At 40.4% G+C, this 20447-nt stretch overlaps 1 protein-coding gene and 1 non-coding gene across 7 annotated transcripts in view; both read left to right on the top strand.

Annotated features, from left to right (window-relative positions):
- Positions 1–20447, top strand: part of SMARCD3 (SWI/SNF related, matrix associated, actin dependent regulator of chromatin, subfamily d, member 3) — a 114564-nt gene that overhangs the window by 55219 nt on the left and 38898 nt on the right. For all 6 annotated transcript variants that reach the window (XR_009957523.1, XM_062568590.1, XM_062568591.1 and 3 more), the window contains one exon: positions 14335–14457. Coding sequence is in view for 5 of the 6 variants with exons in the window: in XM_062568590.1 (XP_062424574.1) it covers positions 14335–14457 (123 nt within the window). In the remaining variant the exon portion in view is untranslated. The remainder of the gene's footprint in view (positions 1–14334; positions 14458–20447) is intronic.
- On the top strand, positions 2475–2543 carry TRNAV-UAC (transfer RNA valine (anticodon UAC)). Its single transcript has one exon. It is a non-coding gene; the product is annotated as a tRNA-Val (tRNA).

Here is a 20447-nt window from a genome sequence, read left to right as displayed (position 1 = left end):
TGGAGACCAGAACTATGCATAGTATTCCAAATCACAAGCCTCTACAGTGCTTGAATAGCGTTACTGCATTTTTATCTCTACTGGAAATAGCTTGAGTGATGCACATTGTGATTTTTTTTTATTAATGGCCTTACCACATTGATATGGCATATAGTCTTTCTGTGATTGACTAAAATTCTTAGGTATTTCTGCTTTCTGTTGTTGCAACTGGTGAATTTCCATACTATAGCAAAACTGTTGGTATAGACACTGAGGCAGGTGACCTTGTACTTTGTAATGTTAAATTTTATCCCAGTTCTACTGTACAGTTCTCAGCTTCCTCACATTTTCTGTACTTGTATTGCCAATGCCACACAAATATGTCATTATTAAGTTTTGTTAGCATACTTCCCCTTTTCGCGCTCTAGCCATTAATGAAAATAGTATCAGTTTCAAGACCAGTCCACAGTCCTGCTTAGTGCTTCTTTTTATGTGCAATCTGTTGTTGTCCCTCTTTATCCAGTTTACAGCAGTGTTATTTTTCTAATCCCCATTTCTCAGTCTTTAGTGCTTCCCTTTATGACTATGGCAAGTGCTATACTTAAATGCAAGTAGATTGGATCTACTGCATATCTTTTGTCTAAAATGCAATTTCATTAAAAAGAAAGAGACTCAGTTAAGCACAGTCTGCCATACTGTAACATTACAAGGCTTAGAGTTTTTTGGAGTTTATTGATTCCAGTTCTGTGCCACATGCTGCACCCGACTCTGTTTTCCCTACCTTTGTGTCATTCCCTTCTAATCCACCAGTCTATTTCCCTCTCTTTGCCTCTTTACTGGTCAGTGAAACACTCATTCAATCTCTGAAAAGTTCATTGGCATCTTCATTCATAGCTGGAGACCCAGATGTCTTGAACTGACATGGCCTTTGCAGCTCAAGTCTAGCAGTTGTGCCTCTGTTATGACCTCATGTCACAAACTGCTTAAAGAAACATGACCAGATATCAGGCTCCTTTCTCTGAGTTCTGAGTCATTAAGTTTATTTTCAGACACCATTACTGTGACCTGCCCCGCAAAACTTCTTGCCCAACTGTACTGATGAGTTTTTGCACAGCTCTCCTCTCCTTTTCATCCTCTCTTCTTCATTCTCCTATATAAACATAGTCAACCAACTCCTGCTGCAGTACATTGGCCACCACATGAGATTCCTCTGCATTGCTCTCATACATGAATACCTGTTCTGTTATTATTTGGTTACTGCATGGCTGTCCTTCAGCTTGTTCTCCTTCTGAGCCAATCAAAGGTGAGGCACAGCTGGTTCTGCTATTCACTAACAAGAAAGAAGAGATTGGGGATGTGATAATCCATAGCAGCCTTGCCTGCTATGCTCTTTGCTGCTTGGCTGCTATGTTGCTAGTATAAAATTGGATCATAATCTAATAGAGCTTGTTTGAATTGGGAGAGCAAGAGGTACTGGCTTTTGTTACTTCTTCTGAAGATGGCAGTTATAGGCCAGCCTAATTCTAAGGAAGCTGCCAGATCACTAGCAAGTATTAGTGTCTGATAATATTAAAAAAAACCAAAAAACAAAAAACTGAGACTGCTTTGTATGTCCTGCTTAAGTAGAAATCAAAGAATGCAGCTCCAGTTGTTCTTTCCTGCACGAAATGGATCAAACTCTAGGAAAATTCCGGACCTAGGAAAGCCAAAGCTCAGTCAGAGCTGGAGTTGAACCTAGCAAGGGATGTGCTGGGCAACAAGAAGGACTTCTACAAGTGAATCAGCAGCAGAAGGAAGACTAAGGAAAACTTGGGCCTGCCGCTCAGCAGGGTAGGGGATTCAGTGGCAAAAGGCATGGAAAAGGCCAAGGTACTCAACACTGTCTTTGCCTCTGTTTTTTCCTGGCAAGGCCTGTCCTCAGGCCTCCTACGCTCCTGAGCCCAGGGTCAGAGTCGAGGGGAAGCAAAGATACTCCGAGGAACCTGGACAGGTTGGAGAAATGGGCCGGCAGTTCAACGTCACAAAGGCAAATGCAAAGTTCGGCTCCTGGGATGGAATAACCCTGTGCACCAGTGCTGGTGGGCATCAACTGACTAGAAGGCAGCTTTGCAGGAAAGGACCTTGGGGTCCTCAAGGACAACAAGCAGAGAATGCGCCTGTGGTATACCCCAGCTGTGAAGAAGGCCAACTGCAGAATGGGCTGTGTTAGAGGGAGTGTTGCCATCAAGTTGAGGAAAGTGGCTATTCCCTGCTAAGCCACACCTGTGAGATTGCATCTGGACTTCTGAGTTAACTTGGGACTCCCCAGGACCAGAAAGACAGTGACACATTGGAGGGAGGACCACCAAGATGACTGGGGGCTGGAGCACACGATATACCAGGAGAGGCTTTGAGAGCTGGGTTTGTTCAGCTGTGAGAAGGTGAAGGGTGAGATCTTATTGTTGTGTGCAGCTGCCTAATGGGACAGCAAAGAGAAGATGGAGCTTGGGGGATCTGGATAGTGTAGTGGTTATCACATCTGCTTTACATGCTGAAGGTCCTGGGTTCAAGCCCCAGTGGAAGCAGCACCAGGAAATCTTTGGGAGGTTGAGCTAAGTGACCTCCAGAGGCCCCTTGCTATCTTACTGATTCTGTGATTCCTGGAGGTGCGCAATGTTAGGATGATAGGAAATGGAAGCAAGCTGCCACAGGGGAAACTGAATCAATGCAAGTAACATTGTTGTTGTTGCTTTGGTTTTTAAGCCATGATGGTAGTCAGACGTTGGAATAGGTCCCCTAAGGATGCTGTGGGATGTGCATCCTCGGAGATACTCAAACTCCAACTGAACAATACCCTGAACAACCTGGCATTGCTCATCAGGTGATGTAATCTGAACCTGCAGGAGTTGGTCTGCATGACCTGATCTTCATTAATGATCTGAATTATGGGACCAAATGCATCCTGAGCAAGTTCACAGATGACACGAAACTGGAAGGAATGGCTAATATATCAGATGGTTGTGCTACCATTCAGAAGTACCTCAACAGGCTGGAGATATGAGCAGAGAGGAACCTCATGAAGTTCAACAAAGGGAAATGCAAAGTCCTGCACCTGGGGAGAAAGAGAGAAAGAGCCCCAATGCACAAGTAGAGGCTGAAGGCCAACTAGCTGGAAGGCAGCTTTGCAGAGAAGGTTTTGGGGGTCCTGGTGGAGAGTAAATTAAACATGGGCCAGCATTGCATCCTAATGGCAAAAGCCAATGGTATTCTGGGCTGCAAGACCAAGGAAGTGATCCTTTCCTCTGCTCAGCCCAGGTGAGACCACACCTGGAGTACTGTGTCCAGTTCTGGGCTCCCCAGGAAAAGAAAGATACGGATCTACTGGAGCAAGTCCAGGGAAAGGCCACAAAGATGATTAAGGAACTAGAGCATCTATCATAGGAACAGAGGCTGAGAGAGCTGGGAGTGTTCAGCCCAGAGGAGATAAGGCACTGGAGAGATTTTATCAATGTATATAAATACCTGATGCAAAGGTGTAGAAAAGTTGGGGCCAGATTCTTCTCCGTGGTGTCCAGTGATAGCACAAGAGGCAATGGGCACAAACTGAAACACGTGAAATCTCATTTAAACATAAGAAAACAATTCTTCACTGTTTGAACACTGGAAGAAGTTACCCAGAGAGGTTCTGGAGCTACTTAAAATGTGACTGGACACAGTCCTGGGCAACCTGCTGTAGCTGACCCTGCTTGAATAGGGGTGTTGGATCAGATGTTCTCCAGAGGACTCTTCCAACCCAAACGATTATGTGACCTCCAGAGGTCCCTTCTGACCCAGATTATTCTGTGACTGCTAAAGTTTATGCAGTTATCTACCCAAATCACTTGTTTTGCAAGTTGCTCAGTGACACCTCTGTGTGTTTGAGGACTGTGCATAAGCATAACCCAGGAAGTTCAACTTGGTAATTTTGCTTTAGCAGTTTCAAAATTGACTGTTCTCAAAACGTAGGTGATTTCAGCATTTGTCTGCTGTTGGAAGCAACTGTGGTAGATGCTTCTGATATGAGTTGATTAGTACAGAAGGACTGCCTCAGCATCAACGGCTTGTGGAGGTCAAGGAAGGTTGAATTGTGTTTATATGTGTTTGCAGCCAAACAATATTCCTATCAGATCTCAAATGTCCTTCTACTCGAAAAGACCCAAATTCTTTCAGAATTCGATATTATACAATGTTAAAAGATCATAGCAGAGTGGGATATACCTGGTCACCAGGGAAGATACTATACATCCCATGCTGCAAGTCAGTGAGACTGAGAGGGGTATATTTCTTAGGTTTACTACGGTCCACATTTCACCAAGGGTTGCTAAAAAAACCCAACCTCTCCTTAGAAAATGGTCCATGCCAAAAATGCATTTCCCAGAATTTATGATCTCTGATGACAGAAATTGTAGAAATATTCACTTTTTTTCCAAAAGGGAAGAATCAAGAGATAACCTGTTTGCAATACTGGAGACCTGATAGCAGTCTATTTGTATAATATCAAGACTGTAGGAGATGCCTCTCTTCTCTGTAGAAAGCGGAATTCCCACAGGTGTTTCTGCTAAAACCTCTGATCTCAGGCATGTCAATGGCAATGGGAAGTGCAACTCAGGAACACCTCTGACTCCACCTTGGGCTCAGGTATTTGTCTGTCATTCCTATTAATGTTCTGTCACAGTTTTCTGATTGTCTGCATAGTTGTACATTAACTGCTAATAATTGTATTGAGAGGTCCATTTGATTTTATTAGAGAGAGGAAAGCCTTCTTATGGAGCATTTTGAAAAGAGAAAGAATATATTTGATTTTCTGGGAGAAGAAAAAAATAGGATTTAATTTTTTGTATTACTCAACTAGACAAGTAATCTGAAGTCTGACTGTTCCTTGACAATTTACAGCTAATTTGTTTTGAGTTTAGTTGAACTTCTTTTACAAGACAGGCCTGAGAATTTACTTGTAATTAAGTGCATAGGTATTTAAAATCAGTAGTGATGAAAAGTTCCCTGCAGCAGATGGGAGTTTTTTTCAGTAGTTGGCTACTCTCACTGTTAAATATTTGCACCTTATTTCTAATCTGAGCTTAACAAGTTCAAGTTCTGTTTCTGTTGCATTGTGTTGTCACTTCGATAGATAAACTTTTCTTTTTTTTTCTTTTTTTTTCCTTTTCATGCGGTTATGTATATACTCATCAGCAAAGCTAAATGAACTGGCTTCCTGGAGCCTTGTGTTTTATAGTGTGGGCTATTATTTAGCCTATATATTATAGGCTATTTTTTCCTCCTCTAACTCTTCCCACCACTTTCTAAGTCTTCTCTGGGAAGCAATGAGAATCCCCATGCTGTAAATATGTCTTCCATTCTAGTTTTTCTGCTTGTACAAGTATCTTCAATAATTCACGTTGTTTTCTCATTCCTTGTTTACCATGATATAGGTCTGTATTGCCCTATTGTCGTCTTTATTTCCTGTTTTCTTATTCTATGTCACTTGCAGGTTCTAGTTATTATGATTTAGTATCTCAAGATGAAATTATATAAGCCCCAGGACCCTTCCTCTTCTTTGTATCTTACATCTTACTTGTTTTCTTGTTGCTGCCTATCATGCAAGTTACTTCATTAACAGTTTTGGTCACTTGCATCAGAAGCCATGTTCTTACTGGAACTCGGTAGTATAGATCATTGCTTGCTTCCTTGTGCATCTCGTGTTTGCTTAGCATTGCGAGTCGTCTGCTACCATGCTACTCTGTCAGCAAACTTTATTGGTCTTTTCTGAAGTGTTTCACAGTCTTCTTACAGTTTGATTAACTAAATAATTTTACAGCTTTTAATGTATTTATGCCTCTCTTTCATGCTTTCCTGAATCCCTTTAAAAAATACCAGGTCTGAGTTAATGAAAGTGATAACATTCCAGATATATCATTTGGCCATGATGAAAATTGAATCTCTAGCTTACTGTTTTTTTCTGCTTTCTTGGGCAACCCCTAGCCAGTATTTGCTTTTTATCTGCATGTCTCTTTGAATTCATTAAAAAGTTCTCATGAAGGATTTTATTTCTAAAGGCCACTTGAAAGCCTAAGATACTGTTTTCCTTTATCTGTTGTTTCTGATGTGCTTTAGGAAGGGATGAAACTTTTTTTTTCTTTTTTTTTCTTTTTTTTTTTTCAGAAGTAATATAGCTAGGTCTTTTGATTTTTAAAAGAATAGTTTTGGAATTTACATGATACTTTTTAATACTCCTCCAACCACAGCATGGATGAAGTTGGAATGGACACATTAGATAGTTTTGACATAATATGCGTCTTTCTCTTCAGCATGGGAGACTAGGGTAGGGTTGTTTCTTTGGTGTAGGTGAAAGAATTTGGTTAGTCTAGATACATTAATTTAAAAATTGTCTTGCTGTCAGTTTGGAGACATATCAGTGAGTGGGTTATTTCTAGTGGGATCAGAAAGATCAGTTACTGGCCCAGTGCTGTGTAGGTTTTTCTTTTTTTCCCAGTGTAGCACATAGTACATAATATTTGGTGATAATCCTTATGGATGAGATAAGATTAATGGAACAGTAAAGACAAGGAGGACTGCTACAAAGTATAATCTGCATTGCCCAATAATATGATCATAAGGTAGCAAAATTTGTTTTTCTACAATTAAGTGCAGTGCCTCCCTAAACTGAGAATTCAGGCAGTATCATAGAATCGTAAGGTTGGAAAGTACCTCTGGAGGTCATCTAGTCCAACCCTCAGCAGAGCCCATACAGGGACTGAACCCACAACCTTGGCATTAGCAGCACCACACTCGAACCAAGTGAGCTAAACCTGCCCCCAATAAGGAGACTGTCTTGGAAAGCAGTGATTCAGATATTCTTGAAGCAGATGCAGTTGGCAGAGCACAAGCAGCAACACATTCTTAGACTAGCCTTTCTCATACTTTCTTATACTTGTTAAGACTGGGAGGAGTTGGCTCATCGCCTGTATAGCATAGTCCAGACAGCTTCAAGCTGGGGTACAGGCATTATGGTAGTCCTGGTTCCACCTTCTGCTACCATCTCAGCGTTCTTCAGGTGACAGTTATGGCCCTTTCTTTGTCTCTGTTTTGCTGGAACTAGCAACCAGTCATCTCTTTCCTTAGTGACATTACTGCACAGATAGTGACCATCCTTTTCTCAAATCATGTAATAGATTAACTAAATTATCATACACTCAGATCAGTTGTTTCCAGTATGTACTTGTTTTAAAGACTGATGCTTCTATTTCAAGCCATTGTCTAATGATAAGTGTCACTTTCAGCTTCTAATACAGGAGCAGAAATACTGTGGACATGTACTAGATCTAGCATCGACTCCCTGTGACAGTTCAAATATGTTAAAAAGAAGTTTTACTAGGTTGACTTTGTCCTCACAGACGTGACAAGTGGCTTAAGATCAACATACATTGTGCACCAGGTAATCTAGGTATTGTGACAGAAACATGACTGTGGGCCTGCAGCTGATCTTGATCAATGTTTTGGGCAGAAAGTGCTACTTTCAGTTGTGAAGCTGTAGCTTCAAACCTGAAGGAAGGCCTTATCTTCCAGAATTGTTTTTCTCCAGCCATGCTGTCAGCCAAGCAAAAGATTCTCCCTCTCAACCTTACTACTTTCATAGCCCTGTTACCTCATACACCTATTAACCAAACTAAAATAATCAATTTTGAATTGAGGGTTTCAAGAGATAGATAATCCATGATTTTTTTTGTTTGTTTGTTTGAGTAATGAAAAATTAGCTGTTCTCAGTAGCTAGTGCCAGATCTGAACTATGGCAGGACAAAGATGTACTATAGATCTTAATTTCTTGTTTTCAGAAGTTTTGAGGTTACTCAACCAGTATTTTGGAAGGATGAGTATCATTACTGGGCAATTTCACTTCTGCTTTGCCTGATCATGCTCTGTCTTGAAAGAAAATAGGATATACCCCTCCTTCCTGTTATTCTTACTGCTCTGATGACAGAATCTCACTGCTTTGATCATTAGAAATTTTTCAGATTTAAAATCTAAATTGATCAACATTCAGCTTAAATCCATTTGTTCTTGGAACAGCACATCTTCAACTTAAAACTATTTCTATTTCTGAGATTGAAGAAGTCTTCTAGCTCTTTTCAGAGTTGAAATGTCTCATTGGAAGTGCTGTATGACTCCTATATGCTGGTTGGCTTGCCAAACAATAGTTTAGAGGTAGAAGGTGCATGGCACAGTCTGCATCTACAGATAAAACACACTAACATGCAACTTTGCACTTACTTTCCACACCTTGGAAGCCCCAAGAAAATCATTGTCTTTAATTACTGAGTATGAAAGGAAGCCAATGAAAGTCATAAATTTCAGGAAAGGTTTTTATCTCACTGCTGTATTTTTACAGTGAAGTAGGGACCCTCAGGATAACTGGAATATTATACTCTGGGAACATGGATCTTAGTCTGAAGAGAAGAATATTTGGAAATGTAGGGGGTAGAGAGAGAGAGGAGGAAAGGGAGAAAGAGAGGAGGAAGAGTAAGAGGGAGAGTGAGGTGGAAGAGAGAGAGGAGGAAGGGGGGAAGGGAAACAGAGAGGAGGGAGCAGAGAGAGGGGAGAGAAGGGAGGGGAGAAGAGAGAGAGAGAGGAGGGGTGAGAGAAGGGGGACAGAGAGGGTGGGAGAGGTGGGGAAGGGCAGAGAGAATGAGAATGTGTGTCCAGGGGGAAGGGAAGGTCTACCATAGCCCTGGTGACTGGGTAGATCTGTGTCCCCTAACAGAAATGCTTGAAGTTTCCCTTTTCAGGTTTAATTTCTCAATTTGTCACAGAAATTTAGATACTTTTTTCAAAGTACATGGTATCACAGTTTGCCCGATTAAATTTCTTCACTCTATTAAATTTCCCATTTATGTTAAATTGGAATTCTTTTTCTAAATTGATAACCCAAGTTTATTATCAGCATACTTCATTAGCTCATCCGAGGGAGCAATCTTTTCGGTTTGGAGAGTAGATACTGAGATAGTTTTGAAAATATGTGATAAGACTGGCCTCTAAGATCAGTCCTTGCTGAACTCCTATACCAGTTGTAGGTTGATGCTTCCTTGCAGCTCATCTTGGCCTCTTTACTCAGTTTCTTACCTATTGTACAATTCTCATGCTAAACTCCCTGTTCTCAGCCACAATTTCATGCACAGTGCTTGGTCAAATGCCTTACTCAGTTCCAGATAGTGTCATTGAAAGACATTTTCTGTCATCTTTGAATAATTATGTTAGCTCTTTTCTATATCCTCCACAGTATGTCTAAAGCCTTAAAAATGTTCGTTCTGGGAATGTCCATATTATTTCTATGTTGATTTCAGCAAGGTCTTAAGGCCACCAAGCTTTTATTTGCAATTACTTCCCACTTTATTCAATGAGAAGTGTAACAGCACTTCTTGTTATACTCATGAACTTTGCATATTTTTTTCTTTTATTCACCAAGACTTCTCAGTCTTGTCGCTACTTTTGCTTTCAATAGATTGTTCTCTATTCTGGTATCCTAAATTATTTCTTTCTAGTTAATACTTGGGACTGGAAAGATCTCTTGCTCATGGAATCCAGAGTGCTGTTACTACAATGAATTATATCATGCAAACTTTTTTGTAATTTACCAGCTTAACATACTTAGAAGTACTACGGGCAAGAAACTGCTGGAAGGCTGTTCAAAAACTTTCTGTTTCTGATAGAAATCTTCCTCAGGTTTCCAGCCTAAAGCTCTTCCTGACAAATCTGCTGATCCAAGAAGAAATGATCAGACTGACTTCATAAGTCTTCTCTGTAAATAGTGGTGTCTTACAGATATATAACTACATCTAGCTCTATTAAAAGACAATTTGCTTGAATAGCTGAACTTTGTGATGACGACCCTATTGCATTGTATGGCTGCTCTATTCTCATTGCTTACTTCCTGTCAGTGTTAATGGCCTCCACAGTTTTGGTTCAGAGGTAAGCTCAAATTTACCTACAGGAAATTAGATAAACTATCATTTCTGTGGATTCCTTCAGAGCTCCTCCCGCAAAAATATAAGTATTCTTTTCCTATGTTACATAATTTATATACATTTCTTGTACATTTTACTTATAATACATATTGTACTTATTAAATCCATTCACAGTTGCATAGTACTAAATAAAAATTAATTGTGTAATTTATTCTGTGTTACACGTATGGAATAAGAGAAAAATATAGATTGAAGGGAAACTCTGGAGGTCATGTGGACCAACCCCTGCTCAAAGCAGGTTCAAATTACATCACTTGATGAGCAACACCAGGTTGCTCAGGGCATTGTTCATTTGGAATTTGAGTATCTCCAAGGATGGACATCCCACAACATCCTTTGGGAACCTATTCCAATGTCTGATTACCATCATCGCTTAAAAACCAAAGCAACAACAGCAGCAGCAACAGTGTTAGTTGCATTGATTCAATTTCCCCTGTTGCACCTTGTTTACTTTACCTATCATCTTATCACTGTGCATCTCCAAGAAGAGGTTGTCTCCATCTTCTCTTCACTGTCCCGTTAGGTAGTTGCGCACAGCAATAAGATCTCACCCTTCACCTTCTCTTCTCACAGCTGAACAAACCCAGCTCTCACAGCCTCTCCTGGTACATCATGTGCTCCAGCCCCTAGTCATCTTGGTGGTCCTCTGCTGGCCTTCCTCCAATATGTCACTGTCTTTCTGGTCCTGAGGAGCTCCAAGTTCAACCCAGAGTCCAGATGCAGTCTCACAGATGCATTCTTAAACTTTGGTCACCACTGATTAAAAAAAAAGTCAAACATAAAAATGCATAGCTTAATAATAACATGCTCTTGTTACTATTTTAATTTTTGAAACATTTGAACTTTCATAATAGAAATAAAAGAATCCCAGTCCCTACAGAAGCACTATCTTAGTAATGTTAATAACAAGTTGTTCTAGTTTTCCCTATAATTCCATGACTGAAACAGAGAATAGATTTTTTAAAATGCAATTCTTGTCATTACACATCCTTGTCATTAAGTCCTTTGCATGTTAAGCATTGAAGTAAGTTTTAAAATACATACTTCAGAACCTCAGGTGTTTAGATGCTTCTGCTAGGTGGTTTTTGTAGATTCTTTGTGACGGCTAAAGGCCACAAAAAAGAAGTCAGGTCTTGAAATACTCTGCATGCCTACACCCAGAACTTTTTTAGAGGAATAGATGAGACTTACATGGAGCTATGAACTTTTAAGTTAGGACAAACCACACAACAAGAAGGAATTATTTAAGCTGCCCAGATCCTTATCACATAAACACCAAGACAGCTGATGTTCAGTTAGCTATGATGAAAACTGAATTCTGGCTGGGACATTTTATCTTTTTGAGATAATATGTACCAGGAACAAAGAAGATCCTTCATCATGATACTGCTGGGACTCCCCTTTAATTGTGTCTCATACTTAAGGAGAGACTAGGAAACAGTATGAGATTGAATCATTATCCTACCATCAAAAAATTATTCCACTAGTAGGCGGAGAAAGCAAAAGAAGAGCAGCCAAACAGTGCTAAGTGGACTATTGGTCTAATCCAGTATCCCATCTTCACTGTGGCCGTAACACACACCTACAAAAAAATACAAACACAGGCAAATATATGCAGTACTTCTCCCAAGTACTCTCCCAACCAGCAGTCATATGCAGTTCAGAGACTTACATGCAGTTTTGTGTTTATTAACTAATTTCAAAGTAATTATGCTTTCTTAAATGCGGTTCAACATCCAGTTTGGTTATAGTTGGATTAGGAAATGCCCTATCATTCTCATGTGATAGGAGATGTAATTCATTGTAAGTTCAGAATAGAAACGTTCATTGAAGATTACTGCAGTTTTTATGTACTTAACTAGAAATGTCATAGTTCCTGGATCCATTTGGATCCCAGCTTCCTCTTGTGCCTAGGAGTTCATGAACTGACTGTGGTGCGATTCAGAGGTAAATGACTAAAACTTTGCTTTGGGTCCAGAATTTTTAAATGATAGCAGTACAACCTGATCGATTCCTTCTGTTGAAGAAACTGAGGAATCTTCTGTTCTGTTTGGGACAGGATAGGGGCACTGTGGTACTCTGTTGGTCCAAAGACCTGTACTCACTATGCAGTGGAAATATTTCCTAGCTCTCTTTATTCAGCAGCTGTCTGGCAACTCTTTGGGGTTCCCAGGACAATGCTTGGTTATGCTTCACTCTAAAATGTTAATGTTCTTTTATTATTCTGCTGCAACTAAGACTTTGTTGAAGAAAAGTAGTTAAAAAACAGTGTTTTAGAGCACATTTTATGGGACAAAACCAAAGCATTTCTTTGGCTCTGTGATTTCTGCTTCTCCAAAGTGTCAGTTCTACTGCAAATAGTACAGGTATTCTAGCATTTCAGAACAAACAAATAAATAAGGTTTAAAGAGGTATTTGTTTGATATTCTTCATCATTCTAAATACAGAAGTGAGTGGTTTTTCCTTCTCAGCCTGGAAAATAAAAAAATAAGAAAGAGATGACAGAAAACAGTAAGATGTTTATATCTATAGAGCTATACGGAGAAGGTAAATGGAGAATGACTGCCTACTGCTTCTCCACCTCCACAAGTAGGAGACATAAAGTGATGGCAGGTTTTAAACGAACGAAAGCAGCTATTTCTTCACACATTGCCTACTGAGGTCCTGCAACACCATGCCAAATACAGTCAGAGATACAGTATTAGGATAGATGGATTGTTGGAATACCTACTATAGCAGTTCTTATAGCACCAGAACAGGTTGCCCAGAGGGGTTGTGGAGTCTCCTTCTCTGGAGATATTGAAGGCCCACCTGGATGCAAGCTTGTCTAACATGCTGTAGACCCTGCTGAGCAGGGAGGTTGGACTAGATGATCTCCGGAGGTCCCTTCCAACCTTACTGGTTCTATGATTCTGTGATTATGTTTTCGTAGTACACAGTGAGCAGGTAGCTGGACAAGATAAAATCACAAAACAGGATGATTTTACTAGCATCCCCTTGATCTTCACCAATTTATATACAGAGCAACAGGCTAGATGAACAGATGCCAGTAGTGGGCAGCGTAGTGAGTAGCCTCCTCTGTTTTAAGATCTGGTGTCAGGTGTCCATGAGTCAGCATCAAGAACCAAATAGCATTAGTGGCTCTTTCTGCAGCAGAAACTGACTAATCTTGATCCATGACTGACTTAATTCTTGAGAAGGCTGGAGCTTTCTTCTGTGAAGTAAGAGAGATTTGTACAAAATGTATACATAGTGGTAAAGTTGTACACATACCAGGGAGTCTGACTTGTCTTGGCCTCTTCCTCTTTGCCCAGTCTGTCTCACATGTGTGTTTCTGTCTTATACTGAATTCAAACTGTAGACTTCTGATTCTAAAGCAAAACAGGAATGCCAACTAGCTTTTAATTGCTATAGAACAGACATATTCTAGTAGTTAAGTATTTTAGTCATAAAGATGAAAGCTAGAGTGAATATGTTAAGGCATACCAGTATATTGTTTATAATTATTTATAAATCTTTTCCTTTTATGGTTTGCCTATGTGATTTATTCCTAAGTAAGAACTGACTTTTCTACATAAGTGTATGCTTGCCATCACTCAGCTCAAATTTTTAGGTCTTCCTCTTTACTTCCGTCTCTTTCTTCCTCCTAACCTACTTCCTATCACCTTCTCTGCTAGCTTCTCTGAAATAGAGAAGATAAGAAAGGGTTTTGTTAATAGAGTTAAGATAGATTAGCTAATATTTTATAATATTTTAGTAAAGGTTGGCCCAGTCATAAGTTGACACTTCATAGTTGATCATGTTGAAACTTACTTGTGAAGGTAGATTTCACCTTAATCAAGAAGATGTATTAACAAAGATTGCCTTCCTAAATTGTAGTTTTGACTTATGCTGGGTAGCACTTAAAAAAAAAAAAAAGGAAGAGAAAGAACACCCAGCCTTTATTCCTAGTCTAGAGAGAGACAGTCTTTTTTGGTTTAAACCAGGAAAATATAAAATACTTCGTATTGCCAAAACAAGTGGTTCCCAGGCTCTTTATAGCTGAGCCTCCCTTGAAAAGGTCAGCAGTGCTCCAGGGGTTGGGGATCCAACTGGCATCTCCCAGAGTTCATTAGCTTGAATTCTGTGCTCCAGCTTTTCAGTTATACAGTTGTTACTGAGACCATGTCCCTGAAACCTGCCCCACTAGTTTGGAACCACAGTCTTAGGGATAGCCTCTTCTTAGTTCATCTGTCTAAGGGCTGGGCGGGTGTCAGTAATATTGTTCCAGAATATGGTTGATTCTTTGCTTCCAGTGCTTGGATATTCCTTGCTTCCTTCTCAGATCCGAGAGCTGGTTCCTGAGTCCCAGGCCTACATGGATCTGTTGGCCTTTGAACGCAAACTAGACCAGACCATTATGCGGAAGCGTGTGGATATTCAGGAAGCACTGAAGAGGCCAATGAAGGTATGTCATAAAAAATCTGTAGGTTGAGTTGGGGAAAAAATGTATTAAATGCTACTGGGGAACCAGGAAAAGTCCTGTTAACAGAGACATTTTGAAATAGTCAGACAAAGCTGCTATGAATAAGCAGCTGGGGAACAGCATGTATGGAAGGGTGGTGGAAAACATTCAGTGTATATTACCAGCTCTTGCTTCTGAAAGCCTTTAATAAAGGGAATAATAACTTCTGGGATTATAAATGCTGTTTTTGAAATTTTGTATTCGAATAATTAGAAAAAAATAGAGGAGTTCAGTGAAGACATGCTGAATTTCCTATTAGAATTCAGTTAAAGGCTAAACTTCTGAGATAATAAAACATATAATGGGAAGAATTACTTAGAGGAAATTGTTAAAGAGCCTGCAAAAATACATGCATTTACATAGTCTATAAAAGAACAATTCATATAAGAAAAGGATGGGTAATGTTTTCTGCAATATCGGCTAAATCAAGTACAGCACTTTCCCTGTTCATTACATCTTACTGCAATGATCTTTTCCTCCGTTTTCCAAGTCTGCTTCATTGAAACGTGGAAAAGTTTAAGTTGGAAGGGAGCTGTGGAAGTCGTCTAGTTTAAACTCCTGCTCAAAATATGGTTGTTCAAGACCTTGTTGAGCTTTGAAAATTGTTAAAGACAGAGGTTTCACAGTCTCTCTAGGTAACCTCTTCCAATACTTGGCCTTCACTCTCATTGTGAAGATTTTTTTTCTTACGTCCTACTTAGTAGTTCTTGTGATTATATTGAATGGTCATACCTGTTCATATAATAAATGCCGTAGTATGAAGAGTTCTGTAACTGTAAGTCTACTGTGAAGTAAAGCTGTCATTCTGGTTTGTACCACAGTAGTAGGTATCAGCTCTACTAAGATCAAGGTGCTGTTGTGTTTGTCACATTTGTACGAAATGTAGATGATTTTTTTCCTAATGTTTTTCCAATTGAAATAGATGAAGCAGAAGAAAAAAGGAAAAAGTTAAGTTCTATAGGATACCCATATTACAGATAGGAAAATGAAGTGTGGATGGTTTAAATGACATTGTTGCATATAGTAGATCAGCCTCTCAGAAGATATAATGTGTCTTAGCTTCTTAATGTGGGCAGAACACCGTTATTTTATACCAGCTAGGAACTTGGCCATGTTTAAAAGTAACTGAAAACTCAGATTTGCATTCATAAATCTGCAGGAAGATGATTGTTCTGTGACAAAGTCATCAACCATGGAATTGAGCATTGCATGAGTTCCCAGCTGTAAGTTGTACAGTGGAGATTTTTAGGGTCTGTAAGGGGGAAGAGAATATGAGACAGAATATTCTACAAAAACCGTAGCCAGAAAATTCTGTTTCCATCTAGGGGCCAGCAAACACATTTTAAATACCAGTTACTCAGCTACTTGATGTCTAAACCTGTTTCTAAAAAACGGTCAACAGATGTTTGTCAAATTCACCTCTAGAATTCAGATGTAACAGTTGTGAAATTCAAGATGTACCAAAATGGAGCTAAGCCATGATAAATTTTGCTTGCTCTGATACTATATATTTTCATCTTATTTTAGTTGGAGTACTGGTAACAGCAGTAAAAGTTATCTCTGCATTTCCATCTCAAAACTCCTACCAAAGCTCATATAACTTTGAAATAATTTGCCTTTCAGCAGTGTTTCACAAACTGAGATTGTAATCCTGGGAAAAATTTAAACTTGTGTGAGGCATGTGATAATATATAGGACTGGTCGGAATTATCAGTTTCAATTACAGTTATCATATTGGTCAAAACGATGAGCTTGTAGCCAGGAAGAGTCCTCAGGAACCATAGTGTTAGAATCTGGTATTGCTCAGGCCTTTGTTTTCTGTCTGAAGGATTAATTATTCTTGAGAAATTACAGGGGGGTATTCATTTAACTATTTTTGATTAAGGACGGTGCATAAAATACGCTGGGTCTATTGATATTGCTTTGGTCTTTTATGAACAGCTGTGCTGCTGAAAGAGATGACAGCTGTGGGATTGCTCAGAAAGCAAGGAGGAGACCTTGGAATTTTGGAGGTTGGTTGGGGTTGGGGAGAAGTCAGCCTTCACCACCTGCCAGCTCATTTTACCACTGTCAGCAGCCCCTGTCAGCTGCCAACTTTTCCAGTACAGATCATGCCTTGTCTTTTTTTCTGCCTCTAAGGTACTAGTGTGTTTTCTCCTTTTCCTCTAGCCTACATTCTTAGACTACACCCATCATAAGATTCTCAGAATTCTCATCTGCAGACCAGCATTTACTATATGCAACTTATGAGTAAGAAGCCGTACACTAATTTTATAAAAGAACCACCCATTCTTGTCCACAGATACCAGAAAGAACTTTTTAAGAGACAGTCGGTCAGACAGGGCTGTTTGAACTTTGGACTGCAGTGGGACTGGACGTACAGATAGATCAAGGTCTATGGCTTGAAGGAAACCAAAAACTATATGGTTCTACTCCAGACAAGAAGTGTCATTAAAGACTGATAACTAGTCAGTTGTGGATATAACATGATGATTTAAAATTGGGGAAGATGATTGTCGTCCCAAGATTTGACTCGGGAGTCTCCTATCTGAAAGAGAGGCATCTTGTGGCCCATCCCACATGCAAGTCTCCTATTCCAAGTCCTGGCCACAGACAATAATTTGATTTCTCGCCCAAACCAAAGACTTAACCAAGGTTTCACCATGGATTGGTGTTATGGTTCCTCGCATTAAGTGATGTACATCCAGAGTCACATTCTTAGGTTCAAAAACAGTGTCTGAGTACAGTGACAAAGTCTCAGTGTCTCTCAGTGACTTTGTAGATTCGGATACTTTCCTCTTTTGTTTGTTTTAAGATGACTGAGGTATTGCTGTGTGATTGTTGTCAGAAGGGAATTTCTTTTTTGTTTTCCTGGAACACTAAGGTTGCCACTTGGCCCTGTGTCCTCTCGATCAAGAGTGTTATTTTTGCTTAGAATGTCTTTGTGTCCACAGAACCTCATATTTGAGCTCTGCTGCTCAGTCATTCTAAGACTGCCGTATTGTCCATGTATTGACTTCTAAATGTGGAGCATGCAAGGGATACTCTTAGGGGCAGAAGAACAAATAATCTGTGGAGATTTTTGTGTCATACTCTGAGCCCAGCTGCCATTCGGCTCCTGGAATCAAGCCTGTACTCACTACAATCAACAAATGCAGTAGATGCTCTTTGCGCTAACTTGAGTAAAACATTTTATTCATTCTTCATGGGATATTGCAGAGAAAGAGGAGATGGAGATTACTGGAAGAATTTTAAGATACTTGAGAGCAGTGGCTAATGCATTTTAGCTGTTGGAGATTCCCGTCTGCCCCTTGATCTCTATGATGCTGGGACAATGTACTTCATCTTCTGTGGCTGTGATGTTCGACTTGGTGCTGGCACGTGTGCCACTGATGATGCTTAATGCAGAGGATAGTTCAAGAAGAGTTTGCCAAGTTGACCCTCCGTGAAATTCTGGTGAACCGTTGTCTCCTGGGGTAGAGCTGCCCATGGGTGAGCAACTGGCTGTAGGAGAGAATGTTGGAAAGCATATTTTTAGGGAGAGGGGGCTGATTATTTGACTTAATCAAAAAAAATTTTTTTTAAAACTTCTGACCAACTTTGTAGTATTTTCATTAATGACTTCGAAGTCAGAATTTAGGAAGCTAATTCTGAAATTTGATGGTGAAATCTGTTGATGACCTCAGGTTGGCAGGCCTTTTCAATGCTGAAGATTTGACTATCTTGTAGAAAGAATGTTATGATCTTAAGGAGATAGGATACTTACTAGTATTAAGTGCATGTAGGGATTAATAGGATGAATTTCTGCTATAAAATAGGAGCCAAATGGTTGGAAGCAGCACTAAAGGTGAGGTTCATTACTTGCATAATAACAGTCCTATACTTAATGTGATGTACCTGGAAAAAAAGAAAAAAGAAAAAACCCTTAGGGTATATCAGTAACTGGAATTCTCTGTAGCAATAAAAAAGTTTGAGTGTAACAGCAGAAGGTCCTGGTGACATCTCATTTGATTGTTGAAGCTGGAATACAGTGTCATCAATACTCGAAAAGTTTAAACTGGAATGATTCTGGAAAAAAATATTTTGGAACCACCTCAGGAAAGGAAGACTCATCACTTGGCTTTAATGTGCCAGCACAATGAAGGTTGAGAGGGACTAGAGTGGTTTTGTTTATTGTAGAAGGGGAGAAAAGAAGGGCCACAGACAATGTTAATGGACAATGCTGGCACACGAACAAATGGGCAAAAGACAGTTCTGAATAATGTTAGACTTGATATTAGAAAGAGGTGATAATTGTGAGAGAAGAGAAATTCCTCCAAGTCAAGGAGGGGAAATAAGAATCTCTGTTTTAAGATTGGATCTTCATGAGTTTCTGAAACCCATTATCTCTTGTAGATGCCTATGACCTAAACTTAACTGTTGCTGACAGCGCAGTGTTCTTAGGGCCCATTGCTAAACAGGTACGAAGGTACTACAGTGATTTTGAAAAAATGACTTAAAACTCTCTAAGAGAAATATCTCCACAAGCCATTTAAAGTAGAATCATGGAATCAGAGAATTACAGAATGGGTAAGGTTGGAAGGGACCTCTGGAGATCATCTAGTCCAAAACCCCTGCTCTAGCAGGGTCATCTAGAGAATGTTAGACAGGATCGTATCCAGGTGGGTTTTGAGTATCTCCAGAGAAGATACTGGAGGTCCACAACCTCTCTGGGCAACTTGTTCCAGTGCTCCGTCACTCTCACAGGAAAGTTCTTCCACGTTTTCAGGTGGAACTTCCTGTCGTTCAGTTTGTGCCCATTGCCTCTTGTCCTGTCACATAGGACATCCGGAAAGAGTTTGTCCCCATCCTCTTGACACCCTCCCTTCAGGTACTTATAGCCATTGATAAGATTCCCCCTCAATCTTCTCTTCTCCAGGCTAAACAGGCCCAGCTCTCACAGCCTTTCCTCATAGGGCAGATGCTCCAGCCCTCTGATCATCTTTGTAGCCCTATGCTGGACTCTCTCCAGTAGTTTCATGTCTCTCTTGTACTGGGGAGCCCAGAACTGGACGCAGTACTCGAGATGTGGCTTCCCCAGGGCTGAGTAGAGGGGCAGGATCACCTCCCTTGACCTGCTGGCAACACTCTGCCTAATGCAGCCCAGGATATTGTTGGCCGTCCTGGCCACAAGGGCACACTGCTGGCTCATGGTCAATCTGTCATCCACCAGCACTCCCAGGTCCTTCTCTGCAGAGCTGCTAACGAGCAGGTCAGCCCCCAGCCTGTACTGGTGCCTAAGGTTATTCTTCCCTAGGTGCAGGACTCTGCTCTTGACCTTGTTGAACCTCAGGAGGTTCCTCTCTGCCCAGCTCTCTCCAGCCTCTCCAGGTCTCTCTGAATGGCAGCACAGCCCTCAGCTGTATCAGCCACTCCTCCCAGCTTGGTATCACCAGCAGACTTGCTGAGGAGGCATTCTGTCCCCTCATCCAGGTCATTGATGAAGAAGTTGAACAGGATGGGACCCAGTACTGAGCCCTGGGGAACTCCACTAGCTACAGGCCTCCAACTAGACTCCATGCCACTGATGACGACCGTCTGAGCTCTGCCTTTCAGCCCGTTCTCAATCCACCTCGCTGTCCACTCATATAACCACTCATCTCGGACTTTGCTGCAGGCAATACAGAATTTATGATAGTTTCAGTTTCAATTTAATATGCCATTAGGAACTTTCTCATCTTTAACCATCGACTATAAAATTTACAAAATTAAAAAAAAAAAGTAGCTCACAGCTTCCCTAGTGTGAAGAGATCAGTCTGGCAACAAATGTGTCTTCCAATAGGAGTCAGCCATACATTGGGAGAGTTTGTGATTGTGTTGCTATGGTTAGCCTTAACATGCTCATTGATCTGAATTTGGCCCTGGGTGTTCCCAGTGATCTCCCTCTGACTGAA

Source organism: Rhea pennata, chromosome 2, assembly GCF_028389875.1.
Source record: "Rhea pennata isolate bPtePen1 chromosome 2, bPtePen1.pri, whole genome shotgun sequence".
Taxonomy (NCBI): domain Eukaryota; kingdom Metazoa; phylum Chordata; class Aves; order Rheiformes; family Rheidae; genus Rhea; species Rhea pennata.
This window is presented reverse-complemented; position numbering and strand designations above follow the sequence as displayed.